The sequence below is a fragment of the Rattus norvegicus genome, chromosome 6 (genome assembly GCF_036323735.1).
Source record: "Rattus norvegicus strain BN/NHsdMcwi chromosome 6, GRCr8, whole genome shotgun sequence".
NCBI classification, from domain to species: Eukaryota; Metazoa; Chordata; class Mammalia; order Rodentia; family Muridae; genus Rattus; species Rattus norvegicus.
The window spans coordinates 22,414,149-22,436,488 of NC_086024.1; the positions used below are offsets into that span (position 1 = coordinate 22,414,149).

Consider the following 22,340-nt stretch of genomic DNA (forward strand, 5'->3'; position numbering starts at 1 on the left):
TGAACAAATAAACAAGAATTCTATCGGAGTAATTGTGTTGCTCTTTTAGTTCAAGTTTCTTTCCATGACTGAGTAATGTAAAATTTATGTTTTGGAAGCATTCTTTAGATTATGCTAGTTATAAAATGAGCTCTATAATGGCATTCTCCCCCTTAAGAATAAGAATGTAATTTGTTTTGTTTTGGATTAAGAGCAGAACAATCGTCAGGAAAGCAACAGTTAGATTTAGTTATTTGTTTTCTCTCATTGACAGTCACGACACGCATTTCTGTATTTGTTGGGTCTTTTCTAGAAGTCTGGCTTAGTCCACATTCTTACATGGGCATAGCTTTTCCATCTGCTCTGTGTGCAGTTTAACGCAGGGAACCAGTAGGATCAGCTCTGTGTCTAACCCGGGCACGGAGCAGTGAAGGAGTGCTTGGCTCCAAAAGGCACATTAAGTCTGCTGGTAGGTTGACGAATGAACCCATGCCAGCCAAAGTTAGCTTTCAAGGCCTAAGCGATTTCAGCACTGGCGTACTTCTGTGGGCATGGAGTGGGCATGGCTCCTTCCCTGGGAAGATGATCTGTGATCATTATTTCTGTTGTCATGGAAATTTAGTAATGTGGTGTTGGTGTGTTTGGAACCTGTTCTCAGTGAGTTTTCTTCCTTAGAGTGCTGTGCATGGAATGCTTCTCTGTCATTTTGTCATTTTTAGGGTACCTCTTGTGAATCTTCCCACTCCTCTTGTGCAGAAGAGGACTGTTCTCTTCTCTTCTTCCTCTCTGTACTAGGTGTTCCACAGCCCAGGTTGGCATTGAACTTGCCACAGAGCTGAGGATGAACTTGAATTGCTAGTCCTTCTGTCTCTACCTCCCGAGTGCTGGAATCCGACGTATACACCACCATGTCTGGTGCAAGAGGGACTTTTTTGTAGCCCCTCTTGATATCTTTAAGAGTAGAAAGAGAAAGACTATGATAATATATTCCTTAAGTTTAATTTTAAAATTAAAACCATTTATAAGCCAGAGGAGAAATATAAAACAAAATTCTGGTGTTCAAGGTACAACAAGGAAGGATGATGGGGCAGGTGACTTTGAAGTGTGAGAATTCTAAGAACAACTTAGAGGCCGTGCGGTTCGTCTTGTGCTCTGATGATCACAAAATGACCTAACCCCTCCCCACTCTGTTTCTGTGGTCTTAGAATCTAGCATGCTCTCAAGAAGAGCCTCGTCCTTGACCTTTCTCTTACTGAAATTATATTCTTGTTTTGTTTTGTCCCCCCCCCCCCAACCCCCATGGTTTCGCTGTGTAGCTCTGACTGTCCTGGAACTCACTTCATATAGTCCAGGCTGTCTTCAGACTCGGATCTGCCTGCCTCAGCCTCCCAAGTGCTAGAATTAAAGGCATGCATGCCCCACCACTGCCTGGCTCCTGAAATGACATCCTAAAAGACAAACTGTCATCATTTCGAAGCTAGCACTGTGGGGCTGACGTAGCTCTTGCCCCTCATCCTGGATGCCTGAGCGACTCCCAGAACCTTCAGCCACAACCTTTTTGACTCAGTCTCATTTTCACTGTTAAACTGTGTGCACTGACCTTCCCAGAGGCTGGAGAGGCTCTCTTATTGATCACCCCCAGACTCTAACCCCCACACACCTCACACAGCCCTCCACTCCCTCCGTCCTCCCAGCATGATCCTGTCCAAATCCCTGGTTAAGTTCACTTTGACATTTCTGTGTGTGGCACAGTGACTTATAGCCACTTGTCGGTCAGCCTTAAAGGGTCACAAATAATACTTCAGTAGTGTGCTAGCTGGATGCCAGCTTCCAAAGCTGTGGCTCTGACTCCAAATGGTGCTGGGGATTGAAAGAACTTTGGCTACAGCAAACAGCTTCTGAACACACCCCAAATCAATTAGCTGTTTCTGGCATCGTTCACTCACTGCACTGTGTGACTTCATTACAGCCTTGTTTCTGAACGCACAGCATGTGCACTTTGCCCTGAGCATACCACCAAGTACTTAGTAAAGCCGCCTGAAACACCCTAGCTCCGGGTCGAGACTACTATATAAAACCTACACAGCCACCTTTTCACTGCTCACACCAAGTGGTCTGTTCTTACAGAAGCGTAATTGTTTGATCACAGAAACCAGGGATGGAATAGTTTCCTGTTCTCATTCTCAGCCGGGCAGTTATCACCTCAGTGTATCTCTGGGTTGTAATGAGTTAGAATTTTGCATTTTAATGACTATTGTTTGGGTTGCTGACTTGAATTCCAGCAACAATTGTTCCATGAATTTGGCTTAGGAGCAGGACAGGGTTTCCAATAGTCTCTGAAATGGTCCCCCACACTTCTGCTATTTTCTACTATATCTTTAGCGTTCTTAGCTGTGAGTGTTAGAAAATCAAAGAGTCGATTGAGTTCGGAAAACCTTGAAGACATTTTGGTCTTAGAGTATCCAATTTTCACACAGGATTTAATTCGTTACATAAAAACAAATAAGTGCATCTGCCTCATTAGTATGTAAATTTGCTTTAATTTTAATAAGTGGAAAAATACATGCTTACCAAAAGAATTGTTGTAAAATACACTTCTAAATTTCTTTATGTTTTATTTATCAGATGATGTTTGATTTGTATGCTTATTTTATACATACCTAGGGCCACGTAAAAATTTCTTGGGTTAAAAGAGGGTGGGGAATAAGAGGTTTGGGGCTCTGAGAGGACTGACGGCGTCTTCTGCTGATTCTTGATGCTGGTGCAGTGGCAGCTCCAATGTGAACCGGTCAGACACACTCTAGTTTACCTTCCCACACACCCTCTGGGGAGTTCTACTTCCTGTGTCATTGCAGAATGACCTTTACTCCTGCGTTGTCTCTGACCTTGTGTTTGTTTCCTCTCCATTCTCCTGTGGGTATCTTTCTGAGAATGGGTGCAGGGAAGGTAAATTCTTTGAATACTGCACATCTAAAAATGTCTTTCTTTTTAGCTTCCACCTTGTTATTGAATTGGCTGGACATTCCATTCCGGGATGGCTTTTTGTTTTTTAAACAGGAAAATTGCATTGATTGTTTTCTGGCATTAATTGTTGCTGTTCTGGATTCAAATGATATATTAATTCCTGACTCCTCTTCTTCTGCTATTTTGCCATTGTCTTTACGTATGGTGTTCTGAAATTCCACTGTGTGTGTGTATGTGTGTGTGTGTGTGTGTGTGTGTGTGTGTGTGTGTGTGTGCTCACTGCTAGGCCTTTCCTGGTCTGGGATGCTGTGGGAGATAGGAAGAGGAGGTGCATTGTCCCCGAGGCTCAGCAGAGAATTGCAGTCGGTGCTCACAGCAGACCTGGAGAGCAGCAGGTCTTCCCCACACTCCCGTGGGAATCAGCCTGCCAGGGGCATCTTCCTGTGCCTCTTTCTCTCAGTGGCTTTATTCTGGCTGACATTCATCTGAAAGCTTCCGAAACTCTTGTGTAAGGAACTGGGAAGACTCTAGAGACCTGCATCCGCTCCATTGCACTCCGCAGTTTAAATGTATCCTATGTACTACTAAATAAAATTGCTTTTCCAGATAAACCTCCCCTCCCCCAGGACTGGAGGTCGAACCTAGGGCTTGGAGCAGTTGTGAGCCAGATCCCCAGCCATTTTGCTCTTTTCGTTTTGAGACAGGCTTTGAGCTGAGACCCTCCTGTCTCGGCCTGTTGTTGGTTTTACAGGCCCATGCCGCCGTGTCTGCCTAAGACGATAATTCAGTTATGCTAAAATGTTTATAAATGGTTGAGTGTTTGATATCCAAAATACTTGCTTTAGACTTTGGATTTTTTTAAATTGGAATATTTAAAAAAACATGATTATAGTGTTGTTTTATTTATCTATATAGTCTGGTGGCATTTTTAATATTTTTGGGGTACATGTAGCACAACCTGCCATACTGAGTTAATAAGAGGAATTTCCCTCTGAGACATCATGAAGCTTCTCAAAAAGCTGATTTTGGAGCATTTGGAATTAAGGATTTTTATTTAATTGCTTAAATTTTAGATTACAGTTGCTTAGCCTTTCATATAATATATACTAATTGATTAATACATCATTTTAATGATATACTATGTAATGTTATGGTTTCTTCTTCCATAGTCTTTCCTGTCTGCTTTGTTCTCATTGTGTGCTAATCCTCTTGGAGAATAGAGTTCTAAGTCATGTGACAGTGGGTGACTTAGACTAGTTCCTTGATTCTGTTGCATCTCCCAGGTGGCTTTCGTCATTGCTACTGATACAAAACTCTCAGTATTCCTAGAGGGGCAGTTTATTTTGGGTTGAATAGGTATAAGAGAAACTGATTAGGCATGATGTAGTATCCTAGGCATGGCTATAGCTCCTGGGTGAGCAGTACCCAGGCATGGCTACAGTTCCTGGGTAAACAATACCCAGGCATGGCTACAGCTCCTGGGTAAACAATACCCAGGCATGGCTACAGCTCCTGGGTAAACAATACCCAGGCATGGCTACAGCTCCTGGATTAACAGTATATTGTAGGCATGGCTACAGCTCCTGGGTAAACAATACCCAGGCATGGCTACAGCTCCTGGGTGAGCAGTACCCAGGTATGGCTACAGCTGGGTGAGCAGTACCCAGGCATGGCTTCAGCTCCTGGGTAAACAATACCCAGGCATGGCTACAGCTCCTGGGTGAGCAGTACCCAGGTACGGCTACAGCTGGGTGAGCAGTACCCAGGCATGGCTTCAGCTCCTGGGTAAACAATACCCAGGCATGGCTACGGCTCTTGGGTGAGCAGTACCCAGGCATGGTTTCAGCTCCTGGGTGAGCAGTACCCAGACGACAGCTCCTAGGTGAGCAGTACTCCAGGAGTGGCTGCAGCTATTGGTACTTTAGCAGCTCTGAGATGAAAAGGAAGAGAGAGAAGTTCCTAGAACCTGTAGAGATTAGCTGAGAAGTCTGCTTGACAAGAGCTGTGGCCTTGGGTACAGAGCCAGAGCTGACAAATGGCATTCTGGCAGAGAGGAGGACAGCAGGATGAGCGCCCAGCACTCTCCTTCTCACCTTGCAGACTCCCAGTGGCCATCAGTGAAGTGTAACCCAGCTGAAAGCTGGAAGTCAAGGGCATCCTTTGCTCTGGTCCATATGGTCAGCCTCCTGTGCACAGAGCTCAGGTAGAAGTGGCTCTGAGGCGATTGGAAGTTCTCCAGCATAGTCAGGCTTAAAGGTGTTTTGAGAAGCTAGAGATGTTCTTTCTTCTTTTGGATATTTGTCTGGGAGGCTCAGCGTGTCTCATGGACAGGCCCTGCATGCCAGGATGCTGATTACTTTTACTCTGAGTATTTGAATAGTAGGAAGCAGTTTGTAGATAACGTGGTAAAATTTTAACACGTGCCCATTGGTTAACCATGTACTTGATGCTACCTTCTATTCACTCCATGCCTTATAGTTTGCTAACAGATATTGTATTTTTTCTTCTATACAGGTGTCAGTTTTGACACTGTCCTTGTAACTGTTTCTTCTGGAAAAAGATCTCTAGGTTTGTTATACCATAGGGGTGCATGCCGCACCTGTCATTTTAAAGTTTGTCCTATAGTGTACTTCCGGCTGCTGGGGAGTATGTGACATGCTTTGTGTCTGGGGTGACTACCAACTCCCCCTTCCCGAGGAGTAGCTCTATTGCAAGCCCTTTCCTGTTGTCTCAGACTCAGACATGTCGGTTTCATCAGAAGGACTTACTTTTAAATGGGGGTGCTTCTGTCTTTAGATGAGTGATGGCCTTCCCTTCGACACCTCAGATGAGGAGGAGCTGAGGGAGCAGCTGGATATGCATTCAATCATTGTCTCCTGTGTCAACGAGGAGCCCCTCTTCACTGCAGACCAGGTATGGAGGGGAAACCTGGGGCTGAGAGCTGTGTCTTACTGTGGCAGCAAACGATGCTTGTCAGAACACCCCCATTTCCTTTAGATTGTGGTCAGTATTGACAGTGAGTCTTCGATGGAGAGGTAAAACAAGGTATGCACTGTCCAGGGACGATGATATTTTGTGAATTGGGAAGATTTCCAAGCTAGTCACCATCTATGATTAGCCAACAGAGGGTTGGTGTTTAATCCAGAATTAAAAAAACTTAAGCAGTTTCTACCTTTTACATGGTTACCCAAATATGAGTGAGTTGGAATATTGAGTTGGTATTTTTTGTTTGTTTTGAGGCGAGGACTCCTTCTATACCCTGACTGGCCTGGAAGTCCCTTTGCAGACTAAGGTGTTCTTGAGCTATAGAGACCCACCTGCCTCTGCCTCCTGAGTGCTTAAATCAAAGGCTTGAGCTGTCATGCTTGGTCCCACCAGGCTTGCTTTGGTAGAGCCCTTGGTAAGAATTTTAACAAATAAGAGAAGTGTCTGTTCTCTTCTGTGGAAAGAAGCCAACATTATACCTGTGGGTGCTGCAGTAATATCAGCCTTATACCTGTGGGTGCTGTAGTAATATCAGCCTTATACCTGTGGGGTGCTGCAGTAATATCAGCCTTATACCTGTGGGGTGCTGCAGTAATATCAGCCTTATACCTGTGGGGTGCTGCAGTAATATCAGCCTTATACCTGTGGGGTGCTGCAGTAATATCAGCCTTATACCTGTGGGGTGCTGTAGTAATATCAGCCTTATACCTGTGGGGTGCTGCAGTAATATCAGCCTTATCTTCGCTTGAGATCAGTTGAGTCAGCTCTGTCTTTGTCTGAGTACTCCTCCCGCCTCTGCCCTGCTGTCAGAGTGAGCCCACAGTGGCTCTGTGGGCTGCAGGCTGTGCATTCTGTCACCTTTTATTTTTAGTCAGGGAAGGGAAGGTCAGTAAGGAGATATGTTATGGGAAGGTCAGAGGAGTACGTGTACACGGGAGGAATGTCCTTCTGATTCCCTGATTACGTTTGTGGTTGGATTGTTCTAGGCTTAGACAACTGTGGTGCTAACAAGAAAGGTAATGCTATCTATGGAAGGCATGACAGTTCAGAAAGAGCTGTGTGTGACCCTGAGCAGTCTCGGTCCCCAAGAAATCTGCCGGGTGCCACGTCCTTTCTGTTTTTAAGACTCACAGAATCTCGTGCTCTAGCCCCCTGGAACGCCTCACGTACTGTCCACGGCTCTGTATGGGCACCGGCCCTCTTGGGGTGGCTTTTACCCAGCTGAAGAGCTCCGATACATTCACTAATGCCTAGGTGCTTTCAGATGCACTCGCGGTGTTCTGTGTCACCACTGAATTGTATTTTACAGTGTTCGTTAATGTTTAAATGTCTTTCCAGCCCCCCTTTAAGTAGTGAGTAGCTTTCTCTTCTAGGGTCTACTTCCTTTTTCTCTCTCAGAATCTGGAATCAGACAAGGCACTGCTGTGCAGCTTGGGTCATACCCAGTATGACAGTAGGTCATGGTGTAATTAAAGCCAGGTGTGTGCCTGGAGTCGCCCTTCTTCTCGAAGCTTTTTCCTGTCTGATTCTGGTTTGGGTAATTTAAAAAATACCCCTTTGTCCTTCACTGAGTTAATAAATGAAATTCTTTGGCAGTTAGAGAGCTAACTTCCTGCTTTATCTGTGATTATTTCTATGTATATTTGTAAGTTTTATGTCAAAGTTTTGGTTACTGTAGATTATATTGGTGTTGAGCACACTTGTGAGGTGTAGAGAACATTTCCCCATTTTACCATCTTTCAGCCGTCACTGTGATCCGTGTCTCGGTAACTCATGGCACATTAGACATCAAGATGTACTAGTGTCTGCTGAATCGCAGCAGACACACCAGATCATATTCTATTTAATTCTGTGTTCATATATTGTAGATTCCATAAGCTGTGTTCACTTTTACATGTGCGTCCTGCACATAGTAGGCACTTAATGTCCCTCTACCTGGGTAGTCCAGTAAGCACTGTGGCACAGTCAGGTCTTTTCTCCATGAATTTATTTGATTAACGCATTATACATGTTTTGGAAGGTTATTGAAGAAATTGAAGAAATGATGCAGGAGTCACCAGACCTAGAAGACGATGAGACCCCCACACAGTCAGACCGGCTCTCCATGCTCTCCCAGGAGATTCAGACTCTCAAGAGCTCTAGCATGAGCAGCTGTGAAGAGCGTAAGAGACCCTCCCTCCATCAGTCTCCGTGCCTTCTGTCTACATCCAACACAGAATGTCACCATCTTCAGAGAGCTTTGATTTTCTCAGGTCCTCTGGCCATATAATTCCCTGCACATACTTTCGCCATTGTTCAGGACTCTGTTGTACTTTCTTCAAGCCTGGGATTAGTTTGCTTTTGGGAGAATTTTATGCAGACTGGGTCGCTTCAACAACCTGAGTTTATTTCCTGGTTGTTCTGATAAGTCTCAGGTCCAAGGTTAAGGGTTTGCTCCTCCCAAGGCCTCCTCCTGGTCTGTAGGTGGCCATCCTTTCCCCGGGCTTCCTTCCGTACATACCAGTGTCCCACGCTTCTTCATCTTCCTGTAAGACACTGGTCACATTAGATTGAGGACCAGCCTCGTACCTCATTTTCACTTAGTTGTCTCTGTAAATATTTCAAGCCCTGGTGTATTCCACAGTACTGCGGGTTAAGACTTCAGCATGTAGTTTTGGGAGAGAAAGTTAGATCATAAAAAGCAAGATAGTAATCTATTTATTGAAAGGAATTCCTAAGTTTACAAACAGTTGCCTTTGATGTAGCTTTGAAGAATTTTGGGAAGTGAGATTTTCTTAGAGTTGGATCTGTGTCTGTATATGACCACACTGGACTGTAAATACCATGTGGTTGGTTGTCCTGAAGAGGTTCTGAATAGCCATCCCCAGCACGGATTGCCCTGAGACTGGCTCTGGTGCTGGCGTTGATGCATCCTGATTATCGCCTAGTTCCCTGCTGGGTAAGATCCTCTTAGGATCTGGGTTTGTATCTGTGGCCTGCCCAGAAGTCTGAGGCTGGGCCGCCTTAATCCCTTTGTGTTATGTGGTTTCTTTTTAACCTTTGAAAGGTTCTCTGACACACTACATTTTCCCCCTCTGATGTGATTTGGCCATAGCTCTGTAGATAAACCCTTAGCATTGCTGGGGTACTAAATCCAAAATCCAGTCTTGATATGATAAGATATAGGAAGTATGTATTAGTTAGCATTCTGAGAAAGTTCCTCAGACTGTGCAGCTTAGACAGTGGAATTTACCTTCTCAGAGCTTTGTAGGACAGGTGTTAAAATCCAGCTCCTTGGCTTGTAGCTGGGGACAACTGTGCTCTCCTTGGGTTTTCAGGAAGTCATCTTTGTCCTCCCTCTTCCTTCTGTAAAGATAGCAGTTACATCGTGTTAAAGTCCACAGAATAAACTCATTTTCACTTTATGGCCTTTCTCAATCCTTCCCTCCAGCTCACCCAGTCCCATTTCGAGGTGCAGACATTAGGGCTTCAGCAGTGGCCTCCTGGCTCCCTGCTTTGCAGTGTGAGGGAGGAACTGAAGTGACCTCCATGGACTGCCCCTCCTCTCATCCTCCCGGTTTTCAGCCAGATTCATGAGAGGAGGCGGCATATAGTACTGAACAAGCATTTCGTTTGATCCTGTCAGAACTGCTCTTTTCCCAGAACCCTGCCTGGTTGCTTGTCAGTTTGTGTCCCTTCCCTCTGCTTCTGTGTTTGTTCTTTTCCTCAGACTAGCTTCATTTCAGTCTTGACTATAGTACTGTTTCTGGGATGCTTGATTTATACACAAAAAAATGGTTACTTTTTAAAAATCTCAGCTGAGTACTTTACTCACCTCACCTCTATGTACCCACCAGAGCCTCTTAGTTTCTGAGAAGATCCCAAAGTGTGTATTTGCTTAGATTTGATTTGCCCTTTGGTTTAAAACACCCATGATGCTGCCTTGAAATAGTCGCATCTCAATGTTCGATATACTTTGTTTCTGGCCACAGGAGTGAAAAGGCTGTCAGTGTCTGAGCTAAACGAACTGCTGGAAGAAATTGAGACGGCCATTAAGGAGTACTCTGAGGAGCTAGTGCAGCAGTTGGCCCTGAGAGATGAGCTGGAGTTTGAGAAGGAAGTGGAGAACAGCTTTATTTCTGCTCTGATTGAAGTGCAGAACAAGCAGAAAGAACACAAGGAGACAGCCAAGAAGAAGAAGAAGCTCAAAAATGGCAGCTCTCAGAATGGGAGGAATGAGAGAAGTCACATGCCAGGCACAGTAAGTGATGTGTGCAGGAAGCCCCTGATGCTGTCCACTGGTAGCTGCAGTGTTGAGCCTCTCACCAGAGCACCACTGGGACTTGGCTAGCACCTGCTTCCTCAGCTCCTCCAGGAAGGTTTCTTAGTGATGCTTACTGTGCTGTCTGGGTGTCTCTGCACCTCAGTGTGTGGGGCCAGTCAGTGGAAGAAGAGAAAGGACAGGACGATGTCTTCAAGCGAAGAGGACTGGCCAGCAGCCACTCCTCACTACCTCAGAATGATAGTTGTAGTGACCAGTTTGGCTGGTATGCTTATGAGTGGTTCTGTTTTCTTGTCTGGGGGCTATATTATAAGAAATGAAGAGAGTCCTTTCAGGGACAGCTGAGAACTGTGCTGAACCTAAATGTAAACAGGTTTCTAGTGACTCATCAGAGGCTGTGGGTGGCAGCTGGGTGACATCAGCCACTTGGCTGTGTAACTGAAGTATTACTGACAGGTGAGAGCATATTGGAATATTTGAAACCTTAAGCCTTCATAAAAGGTATTTTGTTTTCTAAAGTGATTTCATTGGTTAAACTTCATCATAAATATTATCAGTCAGTTCTCTACCATTTGTGTGTGTGTGTGTGTGTGTGTGTGTGTGTGTGTGTGTGTGTGTGTGTGTGTGAACAGTTGGGGTACTGTATAGTCCTACCCTGACTTCATATCTGAACAAATGTTGGTTCCATTTTTAGAGTAGAAAAGTTGGTTCATTTTTCTAAAATGAACATTTTTGTCGATTACAATATAACATAGTAATACATGTTACAAACTGCTCATTATGGTTTAAAGTAATAGATGTTTTCTCTTTAAGTCTTGAATTATGTACCAGAGAATGAAATCTTATTGACAGATGCTGATAGGATCCTAGGAGGAGAATCTAGTTGCTAGGTAGCTGGGTCACCAATGTGTGGGTAATTCATTATCTCACCATGTGGTCCATTAATAATATGGCCAATAACATGAATAAATCCACATTTTCTTAGTGTGACGCCCATTTGTAGAATTCTAGAAAGAATAGAACTTACAAATTCACGTTGAAGGATTCTGATGAATTTAGTTTTTGAAAATACTGATTGAAAAGATGTCTGTTTAGTATTTGTTTGACTATACTGTCCTGGAACATTTACTTTAAAATATCAAGGATAATATTTTCATTTGCATGTAGTATTTTAATAAAAATATACCTATTTTAAGTTGCCTATTATGGTATTGGGATTAAGTGAAATGCTTAGTTGGTAAATCCTAGCATGGTTGGTAATTTCTCCATAACTGGTGTTAGGGATTACATGCAAATCCTGTATTTATTGGTGTTAACACTTGGCTGAGAAAAACAAATTTATCCCTAGAGGGGTTTAAAGACTTCTTTTTGTAATTCCCATATAAATAGGGTTAGCATGGCTCCATTGTGTAATTTTGTACAGTATTTATACCGAGAACTGGATTTGTCAAGACAGCAGGGGAGTTACAGTTAAACCTTTATTGGACTTGAAATAAAGTCATACAAAACCCCATTTATTTTTTCATAGTATTTGAACTCATGAAGTTGCTTCCTGGTCCTGATCTACTGTTTGTGTTAAAAACTTCAGTCAGGTAACGGCCTGGCTCAACTCTGAAACTGGTTTCCTGTGTCTTATTTTAGCTCAAATGCCAGAGGAAAACCGTCCTGTCTGTAACACAGACATCCTGAACCTGGTGATTCTGAAGATAGTTATAGGTGGTGCACAAGTGGCCATTTGGGTAAATGGATTGCTGGATACTTCATGTAACATGTGGTTGTGGCACATGACTCACTGAGTGGACTATCAACAGCAATACTCATTCAATAACTGGTATCTCCATGGACACGCGTGCGTTGCCTGTTTTTCCAGTGACATCACTCTTTTCCCTCCCATCAGTGCCTTTGAACGTTTCCTTGGATGTGGAACAACTTCCTTTTGTTTTCAACAGTGCTTTATAGTTTTACAACAACACATATACCCGCTTACAGTTGGTGTAGTATGCCCTAAAGGCCAGCTTGTTCTCTTAGGTCCAGGTGATGAACTCCGATGAAATATCTGCTGGGAGTAGATAAGGATTAGACATCCAGCTCTTGTCCTCCAGCATGTTTTGTTTCAAACATTTGCCCAAGAAAAAAATTGAGTAAATGTTTGGGCTGCTGTCTAGAGAATTAGAACATTTTATCAGGGCATGAGATTGTATTGGATAGTAAGGGAAATAATGCATATCTTATAAAAGTGAAGTGTTACTGTGGTTTGAGTGTAAAATTTTAAAGTAGTAATATGTATGAGGTAGTATGACCGTGTGCGTTCACTGGGCAATCTTGCGGACTATTCCTTGTGCCAGGCACTGTTCAAGATACAGTGGAGACTAAGCCAGGCCAAGCGTATGCATTGAGCACAGATTCTTCAGGGAGAAGACTGATAGAAACAACCAGCCAACAAGTAAACATACAAAAGGATGCTTGACCTTTGTGATGTCAGTGGAAGCAAATGCCTCGAAACAGGGCTGGCTGAGTAAGATGGTTGAGCTGCTGCTCAGTCATTGTGGATGTGGTGGTTGCTTCTGCTTCTCTGCTATGGTCAGGGATTGACAGAGGCTTGTCAGCCCCTCTCCCAATCTCGGTTTGGAAGGGCATTTAGAAGAGTCAGTCTTGTTGCAGTGTGATTTGGGACAGCAGGGGGCTTGATGCTGCTTTCCCTTGTTTTGAGCACCTGGAGCAGCACTTGGATGGTAGAGGCTGGTCTGGGGGTGCTTCTGCTTCGCAGGATGCTGTGATCGGATGCCTAGGTGAAGGCATGCCCCTTTATGGTTCTCCAGACTTTTCCGCAGCAGGCTTTCCCTCACCTGACTCTTTGCCTTTCCCTTCCTGTTTCTGTTTTTAAACTCATCCTTCAAAATTATGGTCAAGCATTGTCTTCTGCTCTTTAAACCTTCTTCAAGGACTCCTCCTTCAACACAGAATGGACTAGATGCCTCCTCTCTTGGGGTTAGTATGATACCTTTTAATTACTTCTAGTAGCATCGAAATACCAATCTTGTTTATTTATGTGCCCATCTCTGTGATGCTTTGTTGAAGATAGGACATTTAGTTTTGCTTTCTTAGTGTTTTTAGGCCCAGTATAAGGTACCTAGTGCATTTCTGTGGACAAATAAGAGATTGATGATCTACATCTGTGTCTTGAATCTATGTGTCTGGTGACAGCTCCACAGAAGCTAAGAATCTCTGAATCCTGCCCCGCCATTCTGGATGTAGAGACTTAAGTTTCAGGTTTAATGACATACTATGTCTAAGATTACAATATACCCTGAGAAAATGTTAGTTATTGTATATGACTAAAATGTTAGTTATTGTATATGACTACCTGCTTGCCAGACATTCTGCTTGGAGATCTCTCATAGTAATCTGACATTTGTATTGTGAAACCATGGTTAGTGTAACTAGTTCACTCATACAGACTCATTGAAATTAATAGAATTCTAACTTTTCACATTGTTAACAATATGAGGAGATGGTTTGCTAGTACTTGCCAGAAGCAAAGGTATGATTGACCTTTTCAAATGCACTGATCTGGTAGGAAGTTGTGGTTTGGTGCATTCGTCTCCCTCGTGTGTTGCCTATGCTGTAGTAATTGAGATGGTTCTTATGTGTATTTGAGGTGCAGATTCTTCAGCTGCTGTCGTACCAGGTTGTGTTGTAGTCATTGGCTCCAACCTCCATGTCATACACAGTGCAGGCTCCTGAAGGGCTCATTTGCAGCTTATCAGTGCCTCACTCACCTCTAGTGGATTCAGACTGACTCCCAGAAGGTTTGGAGTTTGGATTTGAATTAATATTATTCCCACAGGATTATTTTTTTGGTGGGAAGGGGAGTGGGAGAGCCAGGCTCCTGTTTATATCAGACATTTTCACAGATCATTAACTTTTAGAGGCACTTCCCTTGGGCACAAAAACAAGTTGAAATATTCCAGGATATGTTTTAATTCAGTTGCTCCTATACCTGCAGAATTATCTCAAGCTTGAAAGACACTGTTGTTTACCTGCCTCTGTAATCGTGTGGATGAAAAGGGACATATCCTTTCAGATCCATGAATCTTTGGTTTACAGGACAGGTGGGAGGTGTCTTACTCTCAGTCTTTGACTGCAAAGATATTACTCTTTAGATATCTTTTCTGTTTGGTCTAATCACTTCGAACTTTCTAGAGAGTTTAGAGTCTTATTACTCTTTTTTTTTTAATTGGACATTTTATGTATTCATATTTCAAATGTTATCCCCTTTCCAGTCTCAACACCCTGGCATTCCCCTACACTGGGAAAATGAGCCTTCTCAGGACCAAGGGCCTCTCCTCCTATTGTTGCCAGACAATGCCATCCTCTGCTACATATTCGTCTGAAGCCATGGGTACCTCCATGTATACTCTTTGGTTGGTAGTTTAGTCCCTGAGGGTTCTGGGGAATCTGGTTGATTGATATTATTGTTCTTCCCATGGGGTTGCAACCTCCTTTGGCTCCTTTAGTCCTTTCTCTAACTCCTCCATTGCAGTCCCCATGCTCAGTGTTATGATTACCTGCAAGCATCCTCATCTGAATCAGTAAGGCTCTGGTAGAGCCTCTCAGGAGAAATCCATATCAGGCTCCTGTCAGCAAGCACTTGTTGGCATCAGCAATAGTGACTGGGTTTGGTGTCTGTATATGAGATGGATCCCCAGGTGGGGAGGTCTCTGGATGGCCTTTCCTTCAGTCTCTGCTCCACTCTTTGTCCCTGTATTTCCTTCTGTGACTATTTTGTTCCCCCTTCTAAGAAGAACTGAAGCAGCCACATTTTGGTTTTTCTTTCTTCTTGAGCTTCATGTGGTCTGTGAATTGTGTGCTCTTTTGTGACTGGGTTATCTCAGAATGATATTTTCTAGTTCCATCCATTTGCCTAAGAATTTCATGAAGTCATTGTTTTTAATAGCTGAGTAGGAGGAAAATTTATTAAGTGGTTTAACTTGGTAAGCTCGCCTCTAATGATGCTTGGGAGATTAGCAAGAGGTAACTGATAAATTCTAGAGAAAGCAGGAAACTTGAATATAGATGATTGTACATTACGGTTTTTGACATAGAGAAGATGGTCGCTTAAAGATGAGAAGAGCTAGCTGGATGGAAAAAGCTCTTCCTTGGATGTTTTCTCCCACAGATGCATTGCTTTGTTTCTGATGCTCCTTATTATGACAGTTGGACAATTTACTTTGTCTCTCCCTGTCTTGCAAGAGTACCCCCACTGATAGTTTCCCATTTAATATTGTTCAAAGCTGACATTAAGGCAAGAGAATTTTGTTTTCATTTAGACAGTCACTACTAGATCACTTGGAAATTACTTTAATTCTAGTTCTCAACCTAAAAGGTATATTCTGACATATCTACTTGAAACTTTGGCTTTTGTTTGGAAAAATAAAAGTACCAGGAACCCCCTTTTCCCTTTCCTTAATTTGGAATTTTTAAATGAACCTTTGCAAAGGTAGCAAAGCAGATTGCTACTGCCCCACATTTCTTCTCCATCTATTTTATAAATAAAGTTTTATTGAAACACAGCCATATCTATTCATCTTCTTGGTACCTGTGACTCTTTTTATACTGTGGAGACAGAGTTAAAGTGTTCCATTGGAGGCTGTGTGGCCAGCAAAGCCTAGGATCTTACTCTCTCTCTGACCTTGTACAGAGACTGCTGGCCAGCTCTTTATTTGAATTGAGTATACTTAATATTAGGGGAAGGGACTGGAGAGGGCGCAATAGTTAAGAAAGTTTGCTCTTTCAGAGGACCTCAAATCATTTCCAGCACCCTTATCAGTTGGTTCACAGCCATTTCTAACTCTATGGGATCCAATGATCTCTTTGGCCTCCAAGGGTATTTCATGCATGCAGTTCACATATATACGTGCAGGCAAGATATGCATACGCATAAATAAAAAGAAATATTTTCTAAAATTTAGAGGGAAAATATAAACTCAATTTGGATTTGATACTACACTTGATCTTAGCCAAAAGGCCGAGAAGCGATCAATTTGGATTTGAATAGACAGACCATAACATATAATTCATATAAAATGTTGCCCTGTTCTGTCCTAAGGTTTTGCTATTTAGCACTTCTTCAGTAGCCTGAGTTTAGGTTACAAGATGGCCATGCATTGACCTATCCATCTTCAAGCCTCACAAGCTCCTGGGCCAACTACAGACCTTTGTTCTATGTATGTCTAAGCTAGTAGCCCAGCAAGGGACCTGGTAGGTAGACCAGTTGTCTCTATTTGAAAATAAATAAAAGGAATAACTATGATGGATGTTGTCTGGGCACAGTTTTCCCACGTAGTGGTAGAAGATGATTTAACAGAAAATAATGGAGAAGGCACTGATTGATCCTTTCCTTTTTAAACAGTTATCCGTGAAAGGATAGTTTTGTCTTGTATCCCTCAAATCCAAATATTAATATATTTTCGACAATAATTTGTGGATGATAATTGATAGTATTTCTTTTCTCTCTTTCCCTCACTCCTCCTCGTCCTCATGTCCTCTCTCTTTCCTTCCTACCCTTCTTCCTTCTTTCCTCCCTTGCTTCTTTGGGATTAAACCTGGGGCTTTACACATGCCAGGCAGGGGTTGAACAGCTAAGTTATACTCTGTACTTTCCTTTATCGTGAAGAACATCTCCTAAGAGTTAGTATTTATCTGCTTTGGATAATTCAAATTTTCAAACTTGGATATAAGGGTTTTTGAAGAGAAACTTTGGCGGAATTCTCTTAAACTTTACACTTCACATTGAAACTATTTAACTTTCTTAAAGTATTTAAACAAGGTATCACCTGGAGCTCTCTTATGTAGATCAGGCTGGCCCCCAACTGACTGAGATCCTCCTGCTTCTGCCTCTCAAATGCTGGGGTTAAGGGCGTGTGCCCCTCACTCAACTCCACTTTCACAGCTCAGGCAGTATCCGCTATCTGAACATTTGTACTTGGTAGTTTTCATTCTATTGCTTTTCATTTTTCCTCATACCTTTCTAATATTATTATTATTTTTTGCTTAATTTTAAGAAATTTGTTTTATAAAAAAGTCCCTAAAACTACTATTTAGTTAGTACTCGATGATTGTTAAACTATCTAATCTGACGTGATTTGTGGGGAATGGAAATGTCTTCAAATTAAATTATTTTTAAATTATGTGTATATTTCACACCACTTCAGTACCTGTTGCTCACCCACAGAGGCCAGAGAAGGTGTTATGTTCCCTGGAGCTTGAGTTTCAGAGGGAGGCGCTGGGATTTGAACTCAGGACCTCTGGAAGGGCAGCCAGTGCTCTTAACCACTGAGCCATCTCTCCAGCCATATTTCGCCCTCTTCTGAGTTCCCCAAGCATAAGAATATTAGTGGCAGAAGGGAAGATGAGAATGAGTATAAAAGTCAGTGAAAAGCTCCCCTTATTCATTTATGTTTTTTCCTGACACAGCTTTGGTTCTATAAGTTTGGAAGCTGCTCTGCCTGGTTAGAGACCGAGTGGGTCAGCTCAGATGAGGCACAGAGCAGGCCCTCAGGCAGAAATAGCTCAAGTCTTCTGGTCTCCTTCTTCTTCTTTTTTTTTTTTTTTTTTTGTTCTTTTTTTTGGAGCTGGGGACCGAACCCAGGGCCTTGCGCTTCCTAGGTAAGCGCTCTACCACTGAGCTAAATCCCCAACCCCTCTGGTCTCCTTCTTAGCTTTGCTTTTCCCTGTGTTGAATATGTTCGTTGTTTGTTTGTTACTTGACTTACTGAAATGTCCTGTGTAGAAAGAGCTGATGAAGAGAATTATAGAGAGTACCGGACAGACTCCAGCATCGTGTCTGGTTCTTACTGCTTTCGAGTTTGCAGGAACTTTTCCGATTCTCTTCACTGTTCATGAAGACCCTCACAGCTTGAGCTGATTTCTGGATCTTATTTCTTCCTGTGCTCTCCAGTCCGTTCTGCTCTGGCCTGCAGTCAGGAGCCCAGTGTTTCTCAGTCATCATCTCATTTCTCTTTGGACAACTTGATGCAGTTTCTGTTGTTCTGGACAAATGGAAGAGGACGCCATGATTTCTTTTGGAAATGATGCCTGTTATTCCAGCCCTCTGTAAATGAATAGAGTCCACACTTCTCAAAAACATTGATCTTTTCTAAGCTCATTGCTGAGTTCTTCCTGTGCACTACTTCATTTTAAACTGCACAACAGCCCCACAAAGAATATTAACAATATTCTTACTGCTGAGTCCTGAATAAGCAAATGTTAGGTCTACAGAGGCCTTAGCTCAAGGAAATAGCAGGTACGGAGAGAGTTATCTAGAGGTGGTGGAGGAATCTAGAGTGCAGAGCTCTCCAGAGGGAAGAGCTAGGAATGGCTTACTGTTTTTCCTTTGGGCCACGCAGGCAGGTTGTACACGGGCTCAGAGCTCTTACCTCCTCTCTATCTTTTAGATCTCGCTTACACTGTGTTTGTTGCTCCTGGTTTTGTCTGAGGAAAGTTTTCAGAGAATGGATGTTTTTGAGATTCTTAATCCATACTCTTGCCAGGGAAGGAAATGGTCAGAGGCAACTGAATGGTCCGTGCTACTGAAGCCTCTGTGTTCTATGCCAAATAACCCCTTCCTTCCCCCAGCCTTGCCACAGACGTTGGTATTTTGTCTGTAGCAAGGGCAACAATAAGGCAAATGCTGTAATGCTGAATCACCTTCCTGCCTATGTAGGCGTTCATGCAAAACATTCCATTCCGAGCAGGGCATTTTGTGGAAATACAAACTCCTTCCTAAAGATGCCATGGGAGATAACATGATAACATAGAACCAGAACTTTCCCCACTGTGTCACTTTTGCGCTGGGCCATTTGGATTTTCTGCCTGGTAAGTGGGAATGCTAAATTGAATGGAGGGAAAACTGGTTCCTGACACTCCTAATATTTTCATTAATCTTATTGATTCATTTTAATGAAAGTATAACAGAGCTCCAGCATCATTCCTGTCTGTCAGCATTCATGGCCTTGAGACTTAGCGGCCAGTGCCTTGACATATCTGTAGCCCCTCATTTTGAGAAGTGGTGAGCAGAGAAATGCCCCTACTTCCTCTCCCCACTCTTTCCCTCTCATTTAATGAAGTTTAGCTATGGAAAGAATCCTTACTCTGGTCCAGGTTAGCAACATAACCACTAATAATACTGCCTCTGGTCACCAGGTTGTTAAGTGTAGCATTTCTAGGTGACATGATGCTCTTAAAAAGTCATTCTAAATTGTCTCTGAAACTTTACCTTCTAAAATTAATTTTATCCAAGTATGTGTGTTTTTTAAACTTTAGTTTTGTATTGTTTTGTTTTTTAAAGGATGAAGCAGTTGAGAGGCAGGCTCTATCCTTGGTCTACGGAGTTCTTTCCAGTTCTTCCCGTCCCCTACCTCCTTCCCTTGCTGTGTTCTCTCACTCTTGTGCCTCTCCGACCTTCTGCCTCACTGAGCTGCTGCTGCTCCCAGTAGCCTGGGTGTTGAGTTCTTAGTTGCTAGTTGCTACATCTCTTCACAAATCATGTCACTGCGGTATTTTGCCTGACTTTGTTAATCTTGTGTTGATTTCCTAGATTCGATTCTCCATGCTTCACTCCTTTGATCAATAATTTTGTGTCCCATCATGCCACCATTCTCTGCTCACTCTTACATGGCTTTTTTCTTTTGGGTCATTTTTCTTTCTCTCTTCTAAGAGGCAGAGGCCTTGTTATCTGGTAAAAATTTTCCTGGCTCAGAGGCTCTTGGCTTCTAGTGTTAAGGGTGTTACACCCAGAGGATAGCAGGTAAATTTCCAAGCCCTTCCTATGACCCGGGCCCTGGGAAGTCACTGTGATGGAGAGATGCAGGAGTCCCTGTCTCTCTCTTGAAAACAAACTTGTTTCCTCATCAAGAAACAAAGCCGTGGCAGTCGGCCACTGGCATGTTATCTGTGCACTTCTGTCATTCTGGGTTAGTTACAGCCTCGTGGCTCTCTGATGGTCGGTTTGTGTGTGCATGTTTGTGGTGTGTGTGTAGCTTTGATTTGATTTGCCTTCTTAAAAAAAGTATCTTTTTGGCTAAGTTAATTTGTATATTCATAGAATATTTAAATCAGAAGTCCTTCACATTGTATCTCTTGAACATCTTCATGGTGAGGACTCAGGCCTCAGGTGACTCGGAGCTCACACTGTGGCACGGCCGAGCCGGAAGGAGACCCAGATCTCTGAGTTTGAGCCTGGCTTTTTGCTGCCCGAGGTGACATTACTTTTTTTTTTTTTCTGATTCCAGATACTTTTGACTGGCCCATGACTCCTGGATTCATGTAAAAATCTGCACATATTTTATCAGTATTATGAGTAGGAATTTCTAACAGTAGTTCTCAATCTGTGGGTCATGGCCTCCTAGGGGGTTGAACAAACCTTTCACAGGGGTTGCCTAAGGTCGTCTGCACAGAAGATATTTACATCGTGATCCAAAACAGTAGTACAGTTACAGTTATGAAGTAGCAACAGACACAGTTTTGATGGTTGGGTTCACCACAGCATGAGAAGAGGGTCCTAGCAGTAGGAAGGTTGAGAACCGTGGCTATAGAGTCTTGTGGCTCAGGCCATCCTGCAGGTCCTCACATGGTGAAGACAAGGCCGTGCTTTTAGGGACATAAATGTGAACATGATCTGACTGTTTCTGTTAGGTATATGAAAAATTGATTTAACCGATGTTTCTGTGCTCCCACTCCAGTCCATCTTTCTTCAGATACTGTGACCTGTATCTGCCATTAAAAATACCATGAATGGCTGGGCACAGGTAGCTTTTCGCATGTGCCTGTTGAGCTGATCCCTCAGAGACTGAAGGAGAATGGCTTGAGCCCAGGAGTTCGAGGCCAGTCTTGACAGAGCACCAAGACCCTTTCTTAGACACAGTGGACAGACAGGCCCACATATGCATACAGGTACACAGGGTGATAGTTGAAAAACCAAAGTATACACATGCAAAGTGTCTAGAGATAGTACACAGGACAAAACGGGGTTGAAATCCTGAGGACACTAGGCAGAGACAGTCGGATACTTGAAGAACCTAGAGAAAAGGGCTGGGGAGCAGTGAATCAGGGAAATCTCAGGGGGATCTGAAGTGTCAAAGACGACGACTGTGGGAAAGTAGGCTGAGGATAGCGTCAACAAGACACCATAGAAAAGGCTGGGAATGACGGGAGGGGAAAATTGTGGTTGCAAGTTTCCAGGGAGGCTGGTGTTCACAGTGACCCGAGTACTTCTTAGCCACAGCTCTTACCTAGTTTCTGTGTTATATTCTCTCTCCCTTCCCCTCACCCTGTCTGTCTTACACACACACACACACACACACACACACACACACACACACACACACACACACACCCCTGAATATGCATCCCTAGAGTCTCTTGGCTGTCTAGTTAGAGGATATTTTGCAGTGGTGCAAGGTAAGGTAGAATCTTGCCATCTGCCACATTGCTTCTCTGACTTGGCTGTTGGCTGGGCAGTGCTTAGAGGCGGGGTGGGGGGTGGGGGGTGGGCTGCACCAGGTGATACAGCCTGAAGGCAAGCATTCTTTCTTGTCCTTTTCCCAGGCACAGCAGTGGATGCATTGAGAAACTTGAACGTCAGCCTCTCCAGCTAGCATCAGTAGATGGTTTTGTGTGTTCCAGCTTGCTCTGATGTCCTGGGGTTGCCTTTTCACTTCTATGTCTCAGGCTAGAATTCTGAATTCTGATGACATGAACACCATCTCTCACAAACAGCCAAGTTTCTTGTAGTCGAGATAGTCCAGCAGTGCTCACGTCTGTGTGCCTAAGGAAAACCGAAATTGCATATGCATCTTACGAATGTGCATTCTTCTTTCTTGTTTTTGTTCTTTCATCTTTAGTGGTTCTAATTAGTTTTTTGATTGGGAAAATTAAGCTAATGAATTTGGACTGTCCTTCCCAAATAGTTTTCTTGTGTGAGCTCTGACTTCTTTATCCAGCTGAGGTTTTCCCAGTTTGCATCGAGCTTTCTCATTTCCTCAGATGACGGAGCCAGGTGATACCGACTGAAAGCAAGCGTTCTTTCTTGTCCTTTTCCAAGGGCATGAGTTTAACTAATGAGCTGATTCGTTTACTTGAAAATCATCTT

The 22,340-nt window shown here is 43.3% G+C and overlaps 1 protein-coding gene and 1 pseudogene across 5 annotated transcripts in view; one reads left to right on the plus strand and one right to left on the minus strand.

The window, feature by feature from the left end:
• The window catches only part of Fez2 (fasciculation and elongation protein zeta 2), a 40,061-nt gene that overhangs the window by 7,464 nt on the left and 10,257 nt on the right, over positions 1–22,340 (plus strand). For 4 of the 5 annotated variants that reach the window (XR_010052153.1, XM_063262567.1, NM_053600.3 and 1 more), the window contains 3 exons: positions 5,740–5,856; positions 7,949–8,090; positions 9,900–10,168. Coding sequence is in view for 4 of the 5 variants with exons in the window: in XM_063262567.1 (XP_063118637.1) it covers positions 5,740–5,856; positions 7,949–8,090; positions 9,900–10,168 (528 nt within the window). In the remaining variant the exon portion in view is untranslated. Of the gene's footprint in view, positions 1–5,739; positions 5,857–7,948; positions 8,091–9,899; positions 10,169–11,830; positions 21,586–22,340 lie in introns of those variants that run through there. The other variant, XM_006239639.5, reaches the window with a different exon arrangement.
• Positions 16,055–16,229, minus strand: LOC120093475 (U2 spliceosomal RNA; annotated as a pseudogene).